The sequence below is a fragment of the Macrotis lagotis genome, chromosome 4 (genome assembly GCF_037893015.1).
Source record: "Macrotis lagotis isolate mMagLag1 chromosome 4, bilby.v1.9.chrom.fasta, whole genome shotgun sequence".
Taxonomy (NCBI): Eukaryota; Metazoa; Chordata; class Mammalia; order Peramelemorphia; family Peramelidae; genus Macrotis; species Macrotis lagotis.
Genome location: NC_133661.1, coordinates 73,455,782 through 73,481,227, shown reverse-complemented (window position 1 = coordinate 73,481,227; position 25,446 = coordinate 73,455,782). Strand labels below are relative to the sequence as shown.

The 25,446-nt window shown below is 38.7% G+C and overlaps 1 protein-coding gene and 1 pseudogene across 1 annotated transcript in view; one reads left to right on the top strand and one right to left on the bottom strand.

The window, feature by feature from the left end:
* Positions 1-8,806: 8,806 nt before the first annotated feature.
* DRGX (dorsal root ganglia homeobox) overlaps positions 8,807-25,446 on the top strand; it is a 44,286-nt gene continuing 27,646 nt past the window's right edge. Inside the window, exons 1-5 of the mRNA XM_074231871.1 lie at positions 8,807-8,840; positions 13,501-13,598; positions 15,524-15,625; positions 18,252-18,424; positions 18,506-18,618. Coding sequence (XP_074087972.1) covers positions 8,807-8,840; positions 13,501-13,598; positions 15,524-15,625; positions 18,252-18,424; positions 18,506-18,618 — 520 coding nt within the window. The remainder of the gene's footprint in view (positions 8,841-13,500; positions 13,599-15,523; positions 15,626-18,251; positions 18,425-18,505; positions 18,619-25,446) is intronic.
* On the bottom strand, positions 20,003-20,464 carry LOC141520449 (small ribosomal subunit protein eS24 pseudogene; annotated as a pseudogene).

Genomic DNA, 25,446 nt, shown 5'->3' with positions numbered 1-25,446 from the left:
TTTGTTAGCCAATCCTACCAGTTTTATGTTATTTACAAACTTAACAAACATGCCCTTCATGCCTTTATGTGACTAAATGATAAAAATATCAAAGAGAACAAGATGACCAAAGATAAAGCCTAGGGAAGCACTTTAGAAACTTCCTTCTAGGTGAACAGGATCATTTTGGAGTCTGGTAATTCCATAATCTTCTAAAGTGATTTGCCAGAAGTCTAAATCTGACCTTGTCACCTCCCCACTTGCTCTAGGAGAAGATGTAAACTCCTATTTGGCATTTAAAATTCTTCTCAACCAGTGCCTACTCTCCCTTTTCCAAATTTATTACATATTATTTCCCATAACAAACTACTGTCTTGCTATTCCTTGCCAAAAAAAAACCCAAAACAAAACTTTGTCTCTCCACTAGGCATTTGCATTGTTTGCCCCCCATCCCAAATATTTTTCATCTTCTCTGAATCTTGGAATCTCTTGTTTCTTTCATGATTCAGCTCATATACTGTCTTCTGAAGAAAATCATCCCTAGTCCTCTTAGCTTCTATTGCTTTGCCTAAAAAGTTTTTGTTTTTAGATTTACTTTTTTAATATTTTGATTATAACTATATATGTGCATGTTTCTATTGGAAGATAGACTCCTTGAGGTTAAGATCTATCTTGCTTCAGTTTTTGTATTTCTAGTATCTTGCATAGGACCTAGTATATGGCAGGTGTTTCATAAATGTTTATTGATTGATCAGCTTTGCTGAATTACCACTTTGCATACATCATATTGTGAAAGAATTTCAAATTCCTACCATTTATCTAGCCTTATACTAACTAAAGTATAAGATATAAGCTCCACCCTTAATTTTCACAATCTGACAACCCAGCAGTTTTATTTGGGCAACAATCCATCTGCCCATGAAGTAGTTAAATAACAACCCCAGGCAGTCTATGCTGAGTGCCTAATGAGTTGATTAGAAACTGTAAATGCTCTGGGGATTCAGAAGAGGGAGAGAAGACATGTGACTTGGGTTGAATCTTGAAAGGACACCCAGAATTGGGTGGGTAGACAGGAGGGAGGGAGGGAGGTGTTCTAGGTAGAGGGAGCAGCAGGGATGTTCCCAGAGGTGGCAAGGGCAATCTTGCCTAGTACACAATCTGGTCCTGCTAGTAAGTGAATAGCTTTAGTATTGCCAACTAATAATTCATGTAGCAAGCTAATATCACTCCTCCAATATTCATTTCAGAAGGAACACTTGTTTTATTATTTAATATTTATCGAGCACCAGTGATGGACTAAGCACCTTTTAAAGGATCCAACCTTTAAAGCACATCATGATACTTTCCAGAGGCTAGTTAGTGAATTAATTTGGATTTTTAGTATATAGAGTAAATTTGTCTTGTGGTCTTTGTTGTTTCATCACATTCAAGACTTCTTAGAACAATTGTCCCTGTCTCATTTGAAAATCAACACCAGAAAACAACTAGTCTTCACTTAAATCAGCTTTTATTATCCTGTTTATCATGTGCCCAGAATCTGCTGTATATTGGGGATACAAGGGCAAAAGGGAGCATATCCTTTTGAGCTTGCATCCTACTGGGGAGAGGAGGGCAGGAGACAACATGTAAATATACAGACAAATAATAAATATAACACAACTTGGGGGAAATCAGGAAAGACCTCATGCAGGAGGTGGTATTTGAATTAATACACTTCTAAACAAAGACAGAAAACATCTAGTAAAGATATTTGCCTGAGTCCAATTAATTTGGTCTGTGTTTTTTGTAGGTAAATACTATCTTACATTTATAAAGAACTTGGACGTTTACAAAATGATTTTTTTAAACCAACTCTGTGAAGTAGGAAGTGTGAGTAATTGCTGTTTTCATTTTATTGATGGGGAAACTGAGGCTCGGAGGGGTAAAAATGACTTTCTCAGATTCACGCAGTTAGTGTCAAGAGACAGGATTAGAATTAAGGTGTTTGGAATCAAGTGAAGCATTCTTCCCACCATCCCATACTGAGTATGACACCTATATTGTTCCTGTACTCACATTCAGGCAATTTAGTATGAATGAAGGTTAAAATTTGAACCAAAAATTGTTATTTTTTACTCATTGTTAGCCTAATTCTTATCTGGACCGTGAAGAGGGAGTACCTTTGAAAACACACCTTGTAAATCTTGATAACTAATTGTAATTTAGTAAAAAAGGGATTCACCTTATGTTATTTAGCAATAAGTGGCAACATGCATAGGAAAAAGCTCTTAACTTGAAGTCAGAGGACTGAGATTTGAAGCCAAGCCTTAGTACTTGTGGCACTTTGGGCAAGACACATAAACTCCCTGAGCCTGTTTCCTCATCATCTAAAAAATGAGAGAACTGAACTAGATAGTCTCCAAGATCCCTTCCAGTCCTAGAGGTATATATTCCTGGAGCCCATTTGGTAGGAAGGCATGGTGACAGTGGTGAAAGCAGTGATGCTGTCACTGAAAGGGCCAAAAAGAATTTGTCATACACGCAGGGAGCTATATCTATCAAGGGTCAAGCAGACAGTTTTAGTTAGTGTAAGGTAAAAGCATAGTTACAAACCCCATATGGAATTTTGTAGATTTATGTAGATTTCTCACTTTATTTAAAGAGCCAATTCATGTGGCCTGATGGAGACATCTTATATTTATCTTATCAATTCATGTTTAAATGTTCATCATTTTGGAAGTAGCAGAGAAAATCATTGAAAACTGACCTGCATTTAATAAGCCTTGACTTGACAGAGTAATAAAAATATTGAAATATATGGAATTTCCCTGGCAATAAAATGTGAATCCATTCTCTGATGGCCATATCTATAGATACTTGTATTTATAGATATAAAATGTTCTACATAATGCATTCATACACACATACACATAAATTTCCATTCAGGAGCCCCTTGAGTATCTGGAATTCCATTCAGTTACCTTGGCTGTCATTGTATTTGGCTAACTAATCTAAATTATAATTAGAAATTTCCCAAACTACAAAACAGTGACTCATATGTACACATGCATACAGTGTGCATATGTTGTATATTTGGAGGGAACAACAGGTGATCTTTAAAAATAAAAAAAAAGTTAGTGTCAGAGACACTGGCTCTAGAGAATTGGATGAGACTTAAGTTCTTGAACTGGATCCTCCACTTCCCAGATACATCACCTTTGACACTCAGTTCCCTGATCTTTAAAAATGGGATAAGGATGCGTACTCTTCTTACCTCATAAGGTTGTCTTGAGGATCAAAAGACATAATGTATGTGAAAGTGATTTATAAACTATAAAGCCTTATTCAAATATAAGGCATTGTTATTAAATTATTAATACTATAGTATATAATGATAAATTACCTGAGCCCTTCCAGAATACATTATTAGTAATTCAGTAGTGATTTCCCCCTCTAAACTTCAATGAGCAACTGGTGCATTACATTTGCTTTAGCCACAGTGTAATAAGAATAAAACCATCCCTCCTCCTCTGTCCTGAAATTGCCTGTCAAATATATTTTTAGGAAGCTTGGTGAAAATCTCTTTTGATCACTCCACTCTAGAGAATTGAGATGTTAAGTGAGTTTAGCATTATTCAGGTGGCTAAGTACAAAGATTCCAAAATCCCTAAAAACTGAATGCAAGTTTAGAAGTAAATGTCACCAAGGAAAAGGTGTTTGAAATAACAAACCTGAGCATTGAATCCCTTTAATTTTCTAAAACTATGGTGTCTGATTCAGCACAAAAACTTTCTAGGTAAAAAAAATTTAAATGATTTTTAATCCAACCAAAAGACAAGAAGAGATTTAAAATTAAGGATTTTTCTTGGCGACTACCCTTTTTTGGGTCTGCTCTTAGTATTTTTAATGATTTTTTCTTTTACGAAGCAAGAATGAAATTAGAAAAATCAAATATCTATTAGAGAATTCAAGATTATTCCCATATTAATTGATACTAGAGATATGTATTACTTATATCACAATCCTCTAACAACATTTATTTTGGTCCTTATAAGTCTGTTGCTGTAGCCTGTTGTTATTAGTGGAGTGCTGCTACTTTCTCTGTTATACCCTAGGTCTTTGGATTTGCAGGTGTCTTCTCTAATTAGGCCTATCTGTAAAAAGCCACCCCCCAAATTGGGAATTTCATAGTTTTGCTTCCATGCCCATTCTGTAGTTTTTAAATTAAAAAAATTCTACTTAAAGTAAACAACCTTAGAAGTTGAATTATGCTTCCCTCTCTGTTAGTTTTCTCTCTAACCTCTCTGTTATGTTAGATAGAAGATGAAATCACATAGTCCTATTTATTAGCTAGGGGATGATTCCTGATGGGAATTTGAAGATGCTAACAAGACATTCTATATTAAATACAATAATTACCTTTGATCTCTCAGAGGCATAAAGTACACTGAAGAATAGAACACAGTCTCTTTTCTCTTTGCTGGCTCTAGAGAATTGGATAATGCTTCCCATTATAACTGGGGGGGGGGCAGTTGGTGGTGGTAATCTGATGAAATACTATATTTTCATGGTTTTAACTTTAAATAAGCATTTCAGTCATAGTATTTAAAAACCCACTCTCTAATGTCTCCTGCAGTTTTGATTTGGGAACACGTCACATTCTTCATTAAAGCAATCACTGTTAAAACAGAGGGGCATAAAGCAACAAAGGATTTATTTCTTCATTAAACTGATGATCCGTATATGAAGCCAATTAACATGATGAGTCTGGTGAACATCAAGTGTAAAGAGGTTAGAGAAAATTAAAAGCAGTCACCTTGGTCTTTAGATAAAGAAAGTACACTTTTATGTTATAAATTATAAGAGTGTCCAAGCGGGACAAATCGGCAAATTTGGCTAATTGGAAAATACATTTTATTGCAGATGAATAAAGGAAAAATAACCTCTTAGTTACCAGCACCCCCTTTATGTGACCAGGTAGAAAAAATTCTGATCGGACCTTACGTAGGGTCCTAAGTGTTTGTGAAGCCAGAGAAGAAATTAAACTTTGATGTCGTTTTCTGCTTCTAGTCTTATTCTCTTCACATCCCGCCCCAACAGGGGGGTGAATTCAACTCGAAGGTTTGGAAGAAATGATTGCCCACCTTAGCGGGTTTCATCAGGGTGTGGGATGATAAAAGGGGCACCAGTGACTACAGGAGAAATAGATTTTGAGCCTTTCAGTGATCGTCTGTTTTAAGTGAAAGCTCTGTTGACTCTAAGGGGAATTGACTGAGACACATGCACTTGGGTTTTCCGTTTCCTTTGAAAGGGAAAGCTCAGAGCTATTCGGGGGGAAAAAGTCTTTTGGTTGCTTCAAAAACTTCAGAAACAAGACTATGAAGAATTTTCTGAAAGTATCTGTTTTCAGTGTGTATTGAGACTTTGATATTTAAATACAAAGGCAAAGATTATTATGTCTTCCGTTACCAGATTGGGGGGGGGGGGGGGAGAGGAACTTGGATTATAGAATGTCTACGAGTTTAACTAATCCCTCCAAGAAGTTATGCGAACTGCTCCAAGTCTCTCTGTGATCCCTTTTCTGCGACTCAGCACGAGGACTTAAGACAGCGGAAAAAACAGGGAAAAACGGGTGGCTCTGTCCAGAGTACTGAACTAGCTCATCCTGGGAACGCTGTTGTCTAAGCACAAGAGGAAGAAGACTGCAGTTGGGATAAACAGTTCAATAAAGCTTAAACAGACTTTGAAGGATAAATCAGGGTTGAGAAATACTACCCACTAAAGGAAGAATACTAATGGTAGAAATACTACAGTTCAGTTTTCTAGTTTAGCTGCCCGCTGGCCCCGGTTCCTTGGAGCGAACCTGTCCTTCAGAAAAGGGAATTAATGAAGGTCTTAGTCATTGATATAGCGTGTGTCTCTTACTCAAAGCAAGAATTTATAGTGCTGAGCCTTGTTTTACAAGCATCCGAGTCTTAAGGTTTCCGAACTAAGTGGAAGTCTCCCAGCTGCTAGAGATGGTGCAACTGTCTTTTTTACCCACGCCTACCCCGTAAGACGAACAAGCCCCAAGAGCGCTATAATGAAGTTATGACTTTTATTAGGGGTTGTAGTAGTCAAGTGTTCATTTCACCCCCTCTCCTGGGTAGAGTAGGGAATTTAGGCTTTTGGCTACAAGAGCCCCTACTGAACGGGTTCGGTCTCTGGAGTTTAAAAGTGGAGGTAGAATCCGTCTTCTTTACTCCTTTTGGTGGGAAAGAAGACAGACCTCTGAAGCTCGCTTCGCGGGCCCATTCCCAAGGAACCAGGAAGCCTGGAAGTTGTCACTCGCCTGTGACCCAAACCTTTGTCAGCTCCTCGTCCTCTCTCCAGTCCGTCGACTTTGATTGAACGTAAGTTCATCTTCAGGAAAGATTAATGAAGGGAGTCCATCCTCGCTCCAATTGCTTGAAATCTCCCGGAATGTGGCACTCACACGCCACTCCATCTACCCATTTCCGACTCAAGCAAGAGTTTGAAAACGTTTCTTCTGAGCAGGGGCGTCAGCCTTCTTCCCCGGGTCGAACTGAGTTTGTTTTCTCCGTTTAGGGCGCGCCTCGATCCGAAATCCTACCAAATGATCTTAAACCGCGCCTTCCCACGAGCTCTTATTTCAAAGGGCCCACCGTGCGTGTCAAAGCAGCAAACAACTGCTTAGCTCTCTCCCTCCCCATCATCCCAGAAGCACATATAATAGGTGCGGGACACGCGAATTCTTTTGTTCCGAATACTGTGTCTTTAAGATCACACCAGGATTCCGAGACCTTGCAGGGCTCCTTCGCCTTTATTCGGTTGCTGCACAGAACATTATAATGTTTATAAAATATTCAATTTGTGTAGTCTGTCCAAGAAGCAATTGTCCCAAAATAAAATCAGCAGTCTAGACGAAACATAGACACCAGAACTTATCAACAGTTGTCTGACTTGCATCTTCTGATGCATCTTGAGTGGGTCATAATACCAACTTTATTTTCAGTGGTGCATAAATTAATTACACGCATTTAATAACCAAAATATCATTATATTCCCCCTTTAATATCATAAAGGCTTTCCGCCAGGGAAGCACTTAATAGTGCAGGGGGCCATAACAGGCTATTATACTTGTGTAATGCTATTACAGAACCAATTATACGCCATTAGACTTGCTTTTTTTTGCAGTTTATGTGATTTGATCCAATCCCGCGCCCCTGACTTGAAAATTTCAGCTCGGTACTTTAGAGTTTAATTTTCACCCAGGCAGAGGGAAGGGCGGTCTCTCTCCGCTGAGTGTCTGCCTCGGATGCATTTTAAAAGTAATTGCGAAGGGTCCCACCGCATATCATTTGCAGACTGGAAGCGAGCATAAATCCAGGGACCCCTTGCTGAGAACAAAATCAAACTTTCCTTTTGTACGATCGCTTGGAAAGGGAAGTCGTGTGCAAAGCGTCCCCCCAAAACCCATCCAGTGGGCAATTATCGGCGCTTTGTCAATTTTCAATCCGGGAGCCGCTGGGCCTTCGCCATAAGAGCAAGTACCGAAGAAAAAAATCTCTTTATAAATATATTATCCATCTCCCTCTCTTCCCCTCCCCCTTAAATAAGGTTTCAGGCTAAGGGAGCTGAACAGAGAGGATCGAGGGAGCAAAGAGAAATAGAAATGTTTATAAAATAATTTTTGTTTGTTTCTAGTTTGTTATGGGGGGGGTGAGAAACAACCCACATTCCTGATGTTTGCTGAGAAATGACGGATTTTTTTTTAACACCACGTGGGCCATTTGTAAGGCCCAATAGACCTATCCAAGTTACTCACTGTAGACAGCGCTGGAAATAATCAGATTAAGGCCAATTATGCGTGAGATTATAAAGGCAAGTGCTGAGAGGCAGATCAGGCTGTAGACAGATAGAAAGACATCTGGCCACTTCCCGAACTCTGTCGAGTCCTTCTGTGACTGCAGCCGGCAATTCCCAGCTCCTCACGCAGCCTTGAGGTCCGACTGGTGCTCTCGGCTCCACTCGCATTAGGTAGGGGGCACCTCACTTTGATTTTCTCTCTCTCTCTCTCTCTCTCTCTCTCTCTCTCTCTCTCTCTCTTTTTACCCCCCCTCACATGCGTTAATATTAGTTACTTAACAGAAACCGCCTGTCGAATGGAACCGGATTTCCAGGCTGTGTCTCGACAAGGTTGGAAATGAGGAGCCTCAGTATGAGGCTGGAAAGGAAAGCAGACTCTTCCCTGCTGCTGTCTGCTCCGATTAGTTTAGAAGAGATAATAGTGTTAGGTCTTGGTGTTGGTCTCTTGGTTTTGTCCGCCCCCACTGAAGACTGGGTGTCTGTCTCGGCCTCCCTCGCGGGAGTCGGGGGAGGGGGAGGAGAGGGGAGGAGGAACTTTCGGTTGGAGATGTTTGCCTAGGGAGTGAGATGTACAGAGGAAAGCAAAGAACTCGGCCATTCTCTTGGACTCCCTCCGAAGGATGAATGCGTAGACAAATTCCGTTAAGTGGATAATTCATTCTCAAGTTTGAAATTCGGGGGAGGGGGCAGAAAAGGTAACTATGGCTCATCAGTCGGATGGGCCGGAGAATGTAGGGAGAATTTCCCTTTTCTGCCTCAGGAAACCAGGGTGCCTCTGACCCTGCTCAGGGGTGTCACGAGAAGGGATGCAGTCTGGAGTTTGACTTGAACCTTCCGCCTTCAGACTGAAAGGGGGTGGGGGCGGGGGTGGGACAGAGCAAGGGGGCGGGGAGGTAGAAGAGAAGTAGAGGAAAGAAAATGCCTCTGTTGTTTGCCTTGCAGCCCTGAACCCCAGCCCGAACCTGCTTCCCAGTTTGCAATGTTTTATTTCCACTGTCCTCCGCAGTTAGAGGGTGAGTGTTGACGGCTCCGAGCGCGTGCAAGCCCCAAACGCAACTTTGTGGGGCTGGAGGGGAACGAGGAGGATCTGTTTCGGGAGTTTGTATTGGGGGGGGGGTCGTGATGGGCAGCTGGACTAATTTTCCTAAGACTCTTGTACGGTTTCAGGCCTTAAGAGAATTCTCGAAAAAAGCCAGTAGCAGTCAGAGATTGAGAGAGGGCAAGAGAATTGGAATAGTCTGTTGGGTCATTTTTGAGTTTTTCTTTCCCCCCCAAAGGGTTGTGCTAGTTGTTTAGGCATTTCTTGGGTTTGTAGTGGTCAGCTCTCTCCTTCCCTCCCTTCCTTCCTTCGCTTCTCTCTCTCTCTCTCTCTCTCTCTCTCTCTCTCTCTCTCTCCCCTTCCTTCCTTTCCTCCCTCTCCCTCTCTCCTTCCTTGTTGTTCATCCCTTTCTATCTCCCATCCTTTACTCCTTCTCTCCTCTTCTTTCTCTTTTTTCCCCCCTCAGAGTGACATTTTGCCACCTGCCTCCCCTCTGCGGAGAGAGCCCACAGTTCAGCCCCCGGGCTATGGAGGAAAAGCCTATTCCCCCTCGCTGCACAGATGTTGGTGTCACGCCTCTAATCGGGGGACTTTCTAAACCCGCCCAGGCTCCTCCCCGAAGCCAAAGGGGCAGCATAAATCTTTAATGTTATTTTACCAACAGCCTGTAAAATGATTAGGGCAGAAGAGTTGGAGAGAGGTTGTATGGGGTTCCAAAGCTTTTTGTAGCTTTTGTACTGCAAATTTATTCTCATGTGGTCATCTGATGAGTGCGTGGGGTTGAAGTCATGGGGCAAAGAGAGGAGGTAGGGCAAGGACTTGAACTTGGTCAGTTTCCATTGTAGGTATTGCTCCTTGGACAAACCATGGACAGGTGAAAATACCCTCTGAACCGTCTCGTGTGTGTGTTTGTGTGTGTGTGTGTGTGTGTGTGTGTGTATGTGTGTGTGTGTGTTTGAAAAAAGAGGTTGGTTTTTCTTTCCTTCTTTTCCTTCCTTCCTTCCTTCCTTCCTTCCTTCCTTCCTTCCTTCCTTCCTTCCTTCCTTCCTTCCTCTCTCTCTTTTCCTCTCTCTACTATCCCTTTCCTGAAATGTTATAGGAAACATGCAAAGCCTTCCTTCTCAGTTTCTGTCCCCTTCAACAGAACATGGACAGTAGCTTCCCAGCTATTTAAAGTAGCTTAAGGGCTTTGCTGTTGTCGCCTAAGAAACCATTGTTCATTGCTGGCAACTTTTTCTTACTCCCCCTTAAAAGAGATGGAGGTGAGTTTTCAACTCCAGCTGCTTGGCCTGTTTGCCCTTTAAGGTCCTGGAACCTTAAACTGATAGCAACTGATACCTTTGTGTGGTATCTGTATTTGATTATAAACATCCTGCTGAGGCCCTGACTGAATGTATGTATGTATGTATGTATGTCCAGACAGTTAATTTTAGCATTCCTCTAGCAATATGAGCATTTGAGGGGGGTATGTCTTATCTGAGGACTTCTTTTAGACCTTTAGAGAATGAGGTCAAGTTTTATTTGATCATGCAATAAATAGTAGAGACTTTTTATTATTATTTTAATAATTATGACTGATAAGTCCTATTGACATAGCACTTTTAAACTTATAGAGTGCTTTCCTTCCAACAGTCCTATGAGGTGAGTGGTTAAAAAAAACTATCAATCTTAGGGTTGAGCCATTTTCACAACTTCTTTCAAAGTTATTAAAGTATCAATAACCCAAATCTCACTTTCTACATCATGGTTATTATTATATTTCAAATGTTATAGAAAATGCATGAGTTGAAAAGGTTATCTAACCAGTTCTTTGGTACTTCTATAAGAAGGGGCAGAACTAAAAGGACATATAGAATAGAAGGAACAGTCAAGGTGACTAATCATTAATCCATTAAGGTTTCAGATAGAAAAATCTTCACCCTTAGTCTTCTTATTTTTAAAAAAATATACAACTGCAGCCCAAGTGATTTCTGCATACATTTTTTTTTTTACTGAGGCTAACTTAGTGACTTTCCATCTCAGCAAGCCAAAGATTATTAGAGCAAGACAAACCTGAATAACATTCCCACTTTGGGATGTATAACATATCCTGTGGAGCACACATGTGTACACGCCGTTTATAACGAAACATATTTCCACACTAAGTTACGCTGGCTTCTCAAAAAAAATAAAGCCAAGCCAATGTGCCCCCCAAAATATATAGTAAAGACACAGGGGGAAGATTTGTATTTAACTGAGTGGCTGACCAGATGTGACTTGTTCTGTTCTTAAGCACCTGCCTAGACTCGGAACAACTGCAAACTGCTAACCTAGCATTCTGGTAAAAATGAAAGAGTGTACAAGTCCCTGGCACACAGTGAGTGCTGAATTCCTTTAGGGCCCAAGATGGAAAACAACACATATTTCATATTTTGTCCATTTCAACATAACTTTATCTTATTTCTTGACAAAGACTTACAAACTTATAGTGAAGACAGATGCTGCATTGAAGAGAATCCCTAGCTGGCTGGTTAATTAGTTGCATTGTACCTTTCTCTGGATAAAGAAAAACGATATGGGCTATGCTGATCTTCCTCTTTCTATCCTCAGCCCCCATTTTCCTTTTACTCCCCTGCCCATTCTGATTCAGTACTTAGAGCAGAGCTTTGCATGCAGTAGATACTTAATAGGTGCTTGTTAAGTTGAATAAAACTCAATAAAATTGGAATAAAAGAATAGTACCTTTAAAATCATCTTCCCGCTTTTATACAAACTTCTTCCCTTATTAATTTTGCCAAATGAGACTTTTTATTTTGGTTTAAGTTAGTATAGGGGAAATATATGGTGGACATAAAGGATACCAAATCAGAATTTGGAGTATTAATATCCTTTTATCTTTTTAGAGTAAAAGTTGATATATTGTATTTTAATCCAGAAGAAATTCCCGATATAATGTTCATAAACCTCAAGGTAGGATATTAGTGAGAGCTTTTATTTTATCATCTTGCATGCATTTAGGTAAATTCATGTCATTTATTCTAAGCACATTTTCAGGAAAAATAAGTCCCAGGGTTGGACAAGTAACCCTATTTACCCATTTTTTTCACACTCTTTGGAAACTTTGATTATCATTATTGCTTACTGATTATATCATTTCAAGAAATTATTTGGCTCTCTGAACCATAAATAACTCATATTTGTTTTGTTTCGAAAGGAGAATGTTTTGGTCCCTGTACTATAATGAAGATATGAGGCTTTGCTTTTTAAGTTTTGAATGAGCCGGGGGAGAAATGTTTGTAAATTAGCTTGCTGTTTTAAAGAAGAATTTGAATATGCAGTAACATGTAAATAGAAGTCAGGGGAGTACTATGTCAAAATACATTGTGGTCTAGCATAGGGTCTATTTTAACTGATGAATTCAAGAAAATGCACATTTAACCAGTTCTTTCTCTGATGCGTGGCAGTTCTGAATTGTGTTGTCCATGAAATTTGGCTGGTAGGCCTCTGATAGTTAATATATAGAGATCCTAATAATAATAATTCATTGTGTCAAGTGAAAAATCCTTGGTAAATGCAGAAGAATACTTTCCTGTTTTCCTAAGGAGCCATCATGCACTAATGAACAGTATACATTCAGAAAATATTTTGCAGACACATTTGGATTTATGTTCAGACCCAACTTGTTGGGATCTTTATATACTTTAGAAAGGAAAAAAACCCAAAACCTCTTCCTTTTGAAGGGAAGCTTAGAGGTATTAGTATCTTTGTCTTTACTTGATGCTAGTTGTTTCATTGAAGAAGCTTCCCAATCTTAGACTATGTTTTATTCATTAATTCCATTGTCCTGGTAGTCCTTTAGCTAACTATTATTGGTTCAACAGAGTCATTGGGGGTGCAAGTTGCATTGTAACCAATCGTAAATAGTATTTATTCATACATTTTCACCCTAGAAGTGTGTTGATATTCCAAGAGAAAAATAACTGTAATTCTAAGGGATTTTTATTAAAAAAACAAACAAGTTTTCCTATCCCCAGTCTTGCAATTTATATTTACATGATGAAATAAGAAATTCTTCTTAGAATAGATGAGCAATTATTTAGGGATCATTTAAATGCTCATATGTTGTAAGAGACCTGGGAACAGGAGTGTTGGTATTTGCTAGATGTGTTACAAGATGGAAGTAGAAAAGTGCTCTTACCTCATTTCCAAATTCAGTTTCATTTGTAAATTAGACACTAATCCAATAATAATCCAATGAATATTTTTTGAGGTACATTAGTGTACTATTAGTGGTACAAAGAAAAATCACATAGTCCCTGCATTCAAGAAACTTACAGTCTGTAGAAGGTAGAGCAATAAGACAAGTATATAAATAAATATAATTCAAGGCAGTTTTCCAATAAATGAACCTCCTGAAGTTGGGTAATTATCCTTTATGGGATAATTGAGATAGGAACAACTGGTCCTTTTGATCAAGAGGATAGGATAACTCTTTGAATAAAAAAAGCTAATCCTTGAATAAAAAACATTCCGAGGAGTAGAACTTGGGAAAGGTCAGTGGGTATTTGGACATGCTCTATGAAGGTGCCATAACTCTCCTCAATTTTGAAATTGGGTGCCTTCCTTGTAATTTGGATTCTCTCTGTTCTCAGTAGGCACTGCACCCTTTGGCAACCACTCCACAGGTGACTTTGATGATGGGTTTTTACGGAGAAAACAACGTCGGAATAGGACAACTTTCACTCTTCAGCAGGTACCTTGTTCAGTTTCCTTAATTAGAGGAATCTTTTGGCCAGGTGTCATGATCTGTTCTACCCCAGTAAGGACGTAAAGAGAAATTGTTGAAACTGTGTGTCATTCAAAGAGAAAATGAAAAATTTGATGGCTAATGTCATTAATCTAATTTTTCATTTCCTTGAACCATTTTTATTGTTGACTGAAATCTATTTAGGGATTTTTGGTGGCCATAAAGGAAGTGTTTATGAAGAGGTTTTTGCTTTCTAGAAAACATGAACCTATGTTGTAACAATAGTGATGATGACTTCTTACATTTGTGTGCTACTTTGTCAATATCATATGTATTATCTCCTTTATCCCTCTCAAAAACCCAAGGTAGAAGTCACAGCAGGTATTGTTTGCCCATGTGATATAGGAAGAAGTTGATTTTTTGCGAGATTGTGACTTTCCTAAAGTCCTACAATTACTTTGATTTGCTAGTGACTTCTCTTTTCTAGTGTTCTACTGCCTTCACTAAGCTTGCTGATCTCTGGGAGAGGGAGGGTTTTGTGTGTGTGTGTGTGTGTGTGTGTGTGTGTGTGTGTGTATGATTTCGAAGAAAATTCAAGCATTCAAAAGAGATTTTTGGATGGCTTTAGATTCATAGTCTACTAGAACAAAAGGGATGTGAGATCGTTACCAGTGTTTAGACTCTAAAATGGTTTTCCTTCTAAGTGTTAAAAAATATAGTAAACTGAACTTATCACACAAATTTCTTGGATCTTAAATTTATAATGAATTTTTAAAAAGCCAACAATACTTTAAAAAAAATGACTTGTCCTTGTCTGGTTTCGCTATCCTTTACTAGTTTCACTAGTAAAAAAAAAAATCAGTCAACATACACTAAACAAGTACTTACTATCTACCAGGCATATTGCTCAATGCTGAAAAATCATTAGACTTTAAATCAGGAGACCTGGGTTTGAATCTTGGCTTTTTTTTTTTTTTTTTTTTACTTAGCAGCTGTGTAACTAGATAAAGTCAAAGATCAAATTCCTCCTAAGAAACAATAATGTGATATCTGCTCCCTATCACCATTACAGAGACCATATCAGTGATGGAAAGAGTCTTAGAGATCATCTAGCCCAACCCATTTATTTTTATCAAGATGGAAACTGGGTCCCAGGGAAGCAACTTGTTCAAGGTCATAAAGTTAATTGGTGTGAGAGGCAAGGCTTAAACTCAGATCTTTAGGCTTCTACTCTAGTAATCATAGTATTATGAGGTCATGAATTTAGAGCTAAAAGGGACCCTAGAGATCAAGTAACCCAATTTCCTCATTTTACAGATGGGGAAACTGAGGCCCAGAGAGGTAATTATTTTGAATTCCATGATCTTTGCTTAGCCATTGGGTTGCAAAAAGATATTCACATGTGCCTGCAGAATAACTGCATATTTCCTAAAACTTGATCTTTGTATAGCCTGAATTTAACCCTTAACTCCTACTTATAGGTAGTAAATATCAGGGCAAGTGTTTGAACTTAACTCCTTTGACTCCAAAGTCAATGTTCTCTCCTCTGCACTATATTGTTTCTATGTTATTATATTCCTTTCCACTGTACAATTTTTCTCTAAGAGATAATGGATGTGAAAGTGCTTTGTAACTCCTCCCTCCCCCTCCCCCACAATACACAAGTAAGCTATTATTAGTGAGGCTTTTTTTTCTGTATTTCTATGTGATGGAGTTTTTAGGTGCAGTCTGGTATTTTGTAGCAACTCCTTCCCCACCATCATTTCCTTTGTTTGAGCTGGGAACCTCTCTTCCTGCTAAAGGGGATGCTTCTAATGGGTTCTCCAACTCCTATAGCAATCCACTGTTATAATCCAGCATCCTTTGCCTTAGCCCCTATTGCTGTCCTTGTTCTACAGCCTCTTATCAATAAACCTTCCTCTTTTAATCAGCTGGAAGCTCTGGAGGCAGTCTTTGCCCAAACCCACTATCCAGATGTCTTCACCAGAGAAGAGCTAGCCATGAAAATCAACCTCACAGAAGCCAGAGTGCAGGTAAACATTCTTTTAAATTATTTAACTCTCTAATATTAAAGCTGGCAAACTTTTTTTTTTTGACATCATGAATGCAGAGTGTACATTTGGCCAAAGAAAGCAAATGAAGACTATCTGTCATTTTCATGATGCACTTTAATAACATCAACATAATGTGGAATATTAGATTAGGTTGATTAATCGGTCATTCATAATTAACTAGTGATAATGTTCTACACTAATTTGTCCGCGTCTCTAAGGTACTAAATTACATCAATGCACATCCATTTCTTTGCTTTGGAGAGGGGGAAAAAAAAAAGCTGAGACGTGATTCTCTAAGCAGCCCTGGCCACTCTGTAGGGCTGGCTGGGCTAGTCCATTGTAGAGCACCATTGCTTCCACTAGGAAGTGTGGTCTCTTCTGGTTTTTAGAAGTTGTATCAACTCAGACTTTTCCCTGACATTTCCTGACTTCAGTGCTTCAAAATTAAGAGTCTTTAAAATATGCTTGCATTTAAAAAAAAAAAAACCCTAAATGGCAGAGGCAAGCAGTCACAAAGAGTCAAGTGAACCAGGACTTATTTTCAATAGCTGTATCCTTATTATTTATGTGCATAAAGAAGGTAAGCCCAGAAGATAGGTAGAGGCAAGAGATACCCTAAATAACTCCACATATACTAAAGCTAGGTTGTTTGGCTTGAGCCATTCTTTGAGGACAATTATAAATTCATTTTATTTATGGGGTTTCTTGTGTGTTATTCCTAGTCTTTTTTTAATTCAGGGACTTGGGGTTAAGGCTATGCAAAGATCTAATTGTAGGAAATATAATGGTTTGCCTTTTGTTCCCCAGGGTCATGTTAGTATCTCTTAAAACCCAATGGCAGAATGGAGATAATGGAATTCAGAGCAGTAAATTGGGGATTGTAAACAAATTATTTCCCCTATAATCAGATTATGTGATCCTGATTATTAAATCTGAACATGAATCATTGGTCATATGCGGGCAAATTAAACTGATTATTATTTGGAAATGAAAATCTCCTTTTGCCAGGATACTATAGGTCCTTTTTTAAAATGCCAGTTTGGTGATAGCTGCCTAAAGACTGAACTGCAAATTGAGATAAATGGGACAATTATTGAGCATTCAGAAGTGGAAGATCATAACTTCTCCCTGAAAGGTGCAAGGGTGAGATAGGGGTGGTAACAATTAGAGGCCCAGAATTGTTGTTGGAGCTTTTGTTGGCTATTATGCAAACAGACAATGGATGCACTGAGTTGTTTGGTCTGCGTTAACGTGGGACACGGGCACCAGCGAGGATGGGAGAAATGTTTACATTTGTACCCCTTGCTCATTCAAATATGATTAATACACTCTAAAGCAGAGTCTTAATCTAAGCTGATGTTGTCAAACAATAACTAAATAGGGAAATAAATGACTTCATCATGCTCTTTCCTCAGAAGCCGGCGAACTGTCAGTGCAAAGTCATTAAAATATGATAATGAAAAATGGCTCAATTAAATGTTGTTATAGCTGTGACCTTCATTCAATTAAGACGCAAGAAAGTGCCTGCATTTTGCTTTGCATTTAACTGCCCTAAATTTAGAATATAGATAAAATCATTATTCAATGTTTGCTGATATGTGCAATTAAAAGCCAACTAAATAAAAAAAAAATACAATGAGTTGAAGGAGAATGATAATCGGGGGACAATGTGGGCAGGATAACATGCCGGTGCCCAAACTAGGCTCTGTGGGTTCTGGGATTCCAATGCTAAGCCAGTGTATGAAAAGGAAGAATGGAAGGACTGGGGAAGGTGATTCAAGGCAATGTCACTGACAGACATAGGGTGTTGGAAAGGAATGGGAAGCCAAGAAAGTCTTTGTTATAGTCAAATTATTTTTAGAGTACAAGCAGCATAGAGAAAAGAGGCATGCTGTAGGAGTTAGAAGACATAGGTTAGTGACCCTGAACTTCACTAAATCTGAGCTAGTTTTTTTAAATCTCCAGAATAGGAATGTAATCACCCCAGCATATCTGTGTCTGTAAATGTAAATTGTTAGTCAACCAATCAATCGCACACATTTATTAAGCTTCTATGAGGTACTGTTATAATTATAATCATAATAACAATAATAGCAACAATAATAATACATCTACTCCTGTTACTAGACTACTGCTTTTAAAACTAGAATCCTCCTCAAGGGAATAGGAACAGTCTTGCTTAAAACCTAGAAACCAGAAAATGTAAAGAGTTGGAGCATTTTGCTCATTTCTATGGGTGACTTTGGACCGAACTGGATAAGATTTGATAGGTTTTTTTTTTTAAGAAAAGCATTCATCACTGACCCTCTCAGAGGCTCTCCCACTCCCTTTCCCCATGAGGTTTAGAGATTATCTATCACTTAATCTATTATCTGCACATAATAGGGTTTTAATAATTGTGTGTTTCAGAAAGAGAGATGAAATGACTTTACTCAAAGTCACACCTCTAGCAAATGGATTTTGGAAAGAAAAAAAAGATTTTGAGCATTTAGCAGAATTGAAGAAGCATAATTTTAAAGACCTGAAGACCTTTTATTAATGTGATGCATTTGGGGAGCAAATTTCCTGACTCTCTGGAGGTTGATGATTTCCAATTGTGTCTTAGGTATGGTTTCAAAATCGAAGAGCAAAATGGAGAAAAACAGAAAGAGGGGCTTCTGATCAGGAGGGCTCCAAAGAGCCAATGACTGAAGTGACCCCACCAGTGAGAAACATCAATTCCCCTTCCCCAGTGGAACAAACTCGAAACAAAAAGGATACTTTGGAGGCTCAGCAGAGGTAAGGGAGGACAGATTTCCATCCCTTGTGGCAGTGCATGGAGATTTGAGTCGTTGATAAGTGATTTTCTTTCTCTACCAGCCTGAGTCGAACTGTGGGCCCCACAGGGCCTTTCTTCCCTTCGTGCTTACCTGGAACACTCCTGAACACTGCCACCTATGCTCAAGCTTTGTCACATGTTGCTTCATTGAAAGGTAAGTTAGAGGGATACCTTTGGGGGGTTTGCTCAACGTCATCAGGGTGGAGTTGGTCACCCAAGTGAATTTCTTTTCTTATCAGAATTCTAGGTGTGGAATCCTATCTCTCTTCGGCATTTAAAGCATGGTTTGCCAGCATATATGTTTAAAGCTGTTAGTGTTAACAGCTAGATTATTTTTATTTTCTAATCCAGTAATTCATTAGGTACCAGCCTATTCACCTGCCCCAACAGAGGATTCCACATTGTTTTCCTATAAGATCCCACATTTTTATAGCAACTGAAAGTTTATAAAGTTCTTTTCTTACAACTCTTAGCTGTAGATAGTGTCAGCATCATTATTTCCATTTTACAGATGAGAAAACTGAGGTGAGACTCTGGGTAATTTGAGTCACAGGGTTAAGGTTAGTAGTTGTCAGTTAGCAGTTGCATTTAAATTTGATCTAATGATTCCAGAGCCAAGACCTTTTCTATTGCAATGTGCTGTTTCTTCCTATCTTACATTTCTATTCTTGTAATTGTTTCCTGTCAACTCTGAGAGTTAAGCAGGGAAGATATTGTAATCCTTATTTAACAGATGAAAAAGTAGAGTCTCAGAGAGTTTAAATACCTTTCAGCCTCATATTGAATAGAAAGAGCTTGGATTACAACCCAGGCCTTGTGAATCCTGGCATGGGGCTCTCTGCCACAGACCACTCCAATTTTTAAATTTGTCCCTATCAGCCATTATCCCCTGTTACAATCAAGCCTCCAACCCTCCCGCAACACCTGTCCCAATTAAATTTAATAGAATTTGTTTAGAGATCAACTTCAGCTGATCTGGTCATACCTTCCTTAACTACTGGTCTTCTGACTCTCTTGAACTACAGAGCATTTCTCAAAATAGCCCTTAATTTAGGAAATAACTTTTTAACACCTGATAAGATATTGTTCACCCTTCTCCTTGCTCCTTTGATAGGTTCCCTACCTATCAGAGATTCAGTTTATAGGTTCTGAGGTATCACAGTTTTGAAGAAGACCAAGAAGGAGATCCCATGACAAGCACTTCAATTGAATTTGAGTGAGGGGGTGGTTGTGCTAAGTCACCAGCCTCCCTTTCTCCTCCAGAGGCCTTGGGGTCCAGTGACCAGATATAAATCACGACAGGAGATGGCCCTGAATGTGAGGCAATCAGGGTTAAGTGAGTTGTTCAACATCACACAGCTTGTGTCAGAGGTCAGATTTGAACTCAGGTTTTCCTGATGCTAGGGATGGTATTCTATCCACTGCACCACCTAACTATCCAAGTACCCTAGTGGTTGTTACTGTTATCAGAAAGGCAGAATCTTTTTGGCCAGGCTGACTTTGAGGTTTTGAGTTTTTTTAATTTTTTAAAGATCTTTTCATAGTTTATATACATTCTGATGAAAAATCCAAATTATCTTCACAGATAAACATCCACAATGTCTTTTAGTCCTTCTTTTTTTGCCAGAACCAACATTTGCCTTTGTGGTACCCCTCACTTTCTTCCTTCTGTTCTTGAGTTCCTTTTGTTGTTTTCTTAATGTCTTTTTCTTCTCATACAGCCCATGCCTTGCAAGTCTGTGCTTTGGTTCATTTTTCTGTGCATAGTCAAGGGAATCATAAATCATACCAAAGCCTGTTGTTTTGCCACTACCAAAATGAGTTCTGAATCCAAAGACAAAAATGACATCTGGAGTTGTCTTATGTATCTTGGCCAGTTTTTCTCAAATTTCAGTCTTGTGGCCTTGCCAGGATGAAGAACATCTATAACCATCTGTTTTTTGCTGAAGAAGTCTGTTTGTCATGAACTTCCTGGTTCTGATGGTTACTGTGTCATTCATGGTGGCGGCTGGCTCCTCTGAGCAGCAGGAGAGGAAAAGCTTAACATTTCTTAATAAATTCCAGATAAGTAGGAAAGTAGTGGAAAAGTAACACATAAAGGTAACACCTTGGTGGTTACTGGGCGAGTTTTCTGATTATTTAGGTCCAGTACTTCTGGGTTCCAGATCCCTGATTCAATTAATTTCATTTCATGGATCATAGATCACTGAAAATGAACTGGGAGATCTTCTGTCCATCCCTCTCATGGAAGAGGAAACTGAAGATTAGGGATTTTAAATGACTTGTCCAAGGTCATCCAGTAAGCATCAGAGAGAGACTTTGACTACAAATCCTGTCTCTAGAACCAGTGTTGCTTCTTCTGTATCATTAAATTTAACAGATGCCTCCATTGTACCAAGCAAATGATGATGAATGAAGATGATGCTGATATATAACCTTTATCCTATGCATGGGATCTTGTTTTTTGGGGATCAGGACTAGGGATTACAGCTATAATTTTATTGGTTTTGGGAATTCCTAGGTGAGGGAACTCCTTTTTTCCAATGTAAGGCAGCAACTTTTGGAGTACTTGTTCAAAGTCATATAGCCAGTACATGTCAGAGGGAAGACTAAAATGTTCTCAGTCTGCATTCCCTCAAGACTGGCTCCCCAAGCACTTTGCAAACTGCCTCTTTTGTTCTTTGGAGTAAATCTATACTGCTCTGTGGGACTGGCCCATGGTAATACTCTTGAGTCATCAGAGTTTTTCCCCCCCTTTAATGCCCTTCAAGTATTTGAAGAGCTACTACCTGGAAAAGGAATTAGATTTGTTCTATTTGGCCCCTGAGGACAGAATTAGGAGCAACTGATGGAAGTTGCCAAGAGGCAGATTTAGACATGATACCAGGAAAAACTTCCTAACTATGAGAGCTATCCAAAAGTGGACTGGGGAGGTCATGGCTTCCCCCTCACTGGAGGTTTTAAAATAAAAGCTAAATGGCTACTTGTTGGGGATGTTAGAGAGGACATTTTATTTTAGATATAGGTTAGGTTAGACAGTTTCAGTTGCATATTGGGAGTTTTAATACATGTTGATTGAATTGAATTGATTCTTCATGCTTCTTTCAACTTCTGAGGGTCATATGCTCTCTCATGCTTGCAGTGTTTCCTGTCTTTCACCAAAGCTGCTACATTTATTAACACTAAGGACTAAGAAATCAGTGTTTTAGCCCTATTGGGGTGGTTGCCATTGTAAGATAGAAATCTAGATTTCTATTGATAAGTTTCTGGGCAGCAGGGGGAATTTTGGGGGGCAAGGAGGTCTTGTCAGCTCTCTTTAGATCATACTCTGAAGGCCTACTGCCTGTACTACCTCAAAGTGTATGGGTGGGGGAAATTATGGGGCCTCCTCCCAGAATTGCATTTAAGTTCATTTCAGACAAAAGATGGGCTAAAATTTTGTGGATTTTATTAGACTATAGAAAGTGAGACATTTTCTCTAATATTTTAATTATTTAATTTCATATTGTTCAAATTTGAAAGTTTAATTTAACTTAAAATAAATTAAATTTAAATTATTTTAAATTTTAAATTTTATTTTTTAAAATTATAATTATTATTTTTCAAGCATTTTTTTTACCTTTTCACTCCTTCCAATTGGACAACTAAAAAAAAAACAAACTGATAACAAATATGCCTAGTACAATTAAACAAATTCTCACATTGGCCATGTCTAAAAATGAATGACTCATTAGATCCATCACCTATAATGGTAGAGTGCTGGACTTGGAGCCAAGAAATCCTGAGTCCAAATCTGGTCTCAGACATTTTCTAGATATTTGATACTGGGCAAGTCACTTCTATGTGCTTCAGTTTCCTATGAAATGAGATAATAGGGGCGGCTAGGTGGCACAGTGGATAAAGCACTGGCCCTGAAGTCAGGAGTACCTGGGTTCAAATCCGGTCTCAGACACTTAATAATTACCTAGCTGCGTGGCCTTGGGCAAGCCACTTAACCCAATTTGCCTTGCAGAAAAACCCCTAAAAAAATGAGATAATAATAGTACCTAATTTCCATGGTTGTTATGAATATCAATGAATTAATAATTAAAAGTGATTGATACAGTGCTTTGGCATACAGTAAGCACTTTATAAATGTTAGCTAGCATGATTATTTTTATTATTACTATTAGTTATTCTTATTAGAGTCAGGTAGTCTTTTTAAATCATAGCATTATTCTGTGTTCTAAAGTTTTTTCTTTTAATGTTGGCTTGATTGAAGAGAGGCATTTTCTTCTTACTCTAGATTCAACTGTTGAGGTAAGTTGGGAAATCCAGATGAAAGTGAGGTATAATGGCCCTTTGGTCAGTGACAAGGCAACTAGGAAAATTTAGATCAATACTTTGAAGTTCAGTCTATGGTAGTCTAGGATCCAAGGTCCTCATTCTAGTCATTGGGCATGAGGCATTGCAATAGTGAGAAACTACTTGGGATTTGGAGTTGAAACCTCTGAACCCAGATTCCCACCATCATTTTCTAGTTATTTGACCTTGGACAACTGATTTAGCCTCATTGAATTTCAATTTCCTTATGGATAAAATGGGGATAAGAATACTGAATCTAATCACCTTTCAGGGTCATTGTAAGGAACAAATTAGATAAGTATGTAAAGTGCTTTGTAATCATAAAGCATGATACAAAAGAGAGCTATTTTTATGCTTTATGATGTTATGATAATGTTGTCTATCATACTGGAATTATTACATTCTTATTTTTAGCTATAGCCTTTCAAAATGATGGTGACTGTAGTTGGAATCAATGGCAACCTTATATTGCCTTTGCCTGGCATAGATTTGAGTGAACAATGGAGACCGCGTTCACATAAGCAGAATAAAAATCACTTGATGTTTTAGACTTGCAACTTCTCCTTTGGACACTTACTGCATTGTGGCAAAAGAAGTAACAGGTTTTAGGTGTGTAGCAGAAGTGCATTTTTGCAAGGGCAAAAGGAAATTTTCGTTGGTGGTAGCAGAGTTGCTCCATAGTAGGCGCTCCATTGAATGGGAGGGTTCACAAACACATGGGTATATAAACCAGAATGGTCAGAAAAGGAGCATTAGGAGAAACATTTTTTCCCCAGATTCTCCTTTCTGTTGTCTTATGAACTGGGACTACTGTGGTCCCAATCCTTGGACAGTAAGGCAGAGAGACAGGTAAAGAAATTGTGAGACATGGGGCTGTTTGGTACAGCTGGCATAGAGAAGTGGGGTGAGGAATATATCCTCTTCCATTTGTCATCAGAGTCCTGAAAAGTTACACCATACTGTTATCTGACCTAAATAAAACTAGATTGCTATTGTAGGGGTTCTCAACTTTTAAAAGTTTCTAACCCCCTTGGTTTTCAGTTAAGCTATCTAGACCTTCTATTCAATATGAGAGGAAATAAATTCTATCATTTACCGTGCACTGACACAGAAGAACTAAAAAGACTGATTACTTTCAGCAGTATAATTTGGTTGTTTATCAAATGTTGCCTGCATTCCTTTGACATGTTTCTTACTTCTCCTGGGGGGAAGAGTCTGTGTATCCCAGGCTGGGAATCCCTGACCTTCCTAACTGAATAAAAGCAATAGTTTATAGTAAAAAGCCTTAGACATTTTTTAACAAATTGATAGTTAATGTTAAATAAAAAAAAAAGTAGGCTCACTGTAAATTTAAATGGCACCATATATGTGTAGCCTTGGTGTTAGCAGGGCTGGCCCCTGGCAAAATTGGGGATATTCAGGATCATGAAATCTTGGTGTAGATGGGAACTTAAAAGGTCATCTTGTTCAATCTACAGATAAGGAAAAATGAGGTCCATTTCAGGGAAGTGACTTATTGACCCCAGTAGGGGCATGATTTTCCTAGTTCACATCCCAAATGAGGTGCTTTAGGCTTTTGCCCAAGGTTATTAGACTGGGATGTTTTGTCATTTCTTTTTGCCATGTCCTTCTGTTTAATGTATGACCTTTCCCTGGGGTATTTTGGTTTTTTTTAAAAAAGAGAATGCTTGGGATAAATCAAAGGAACAAATCTCTAATGCTAAAATCTTAGATACCATGGCAGGGAGGGGCAAGTGAGGAGGAGAGGCACTTACCAATGCCTCCCAAGTCACACTTGAAAGAGCTGTTTTTATGTGGACTGGCTTGTGGGTTAATATCACCAGGGTATTAAATAGATATAAAGATAACTGTAACCAGATAAAAGCTGATTCTAACTTAGGAAAAAATTGAGTCGGATGATTTTTGTAGAGGGGAGGACAGGGATTTTTCAACAGGAAGTCAAACTCACTCTTTGAAAAGGGGAAGAGAAAAGGAAGGAGGGAAGAGAGAAGGGAATAAGCATTTATAGAGTATCTATAGTTAACTAGGCATTGTATTTAATGTTTTTATAAATATTATTTAGGTTTTGAGGAGAGATTGATAAGAAGTCAGGACTGTATGCAATGTTCACCCTATGTGAAAAAACAGAATGGGGATCTGGCCACACTGGTTACAGAAGGAAAGTGGAAATAGGTGGAGAGTTATAGAGTACAGGGTCACGCATCAGACTTCTGGGTCAGGAAGTACCATACACCAATTGTTATCTACAATGTCCCTGCTCCTGACTCTATAAAATAACAACATATCACTTACAAGTTTGCAAAATGCTTTTGATGTTATTTTATTAAATGCTTACAGCAACCCTGGGAAGATGATACTATTACTATTATCTCCATTTAACAGATGAGAAAAGTGAGGTTGAAGAAGGATCATATTATCAGTATGTGTCTGAGACATGATTTGAACTCAGGAAGACTTGAGGAAGTTCTAAATTCAGCATTCTACCTATTCTATTACCTAACTACCTTTGGATCCCCTAAAGTGGGTACATGTTTAGAATTTTTTTTTCTTAGATTTTTCAAGGCAATGGGGTTAAGTGGCTTGTCCAAGGCCACACGGCTAGGTAATTGTTAAATGT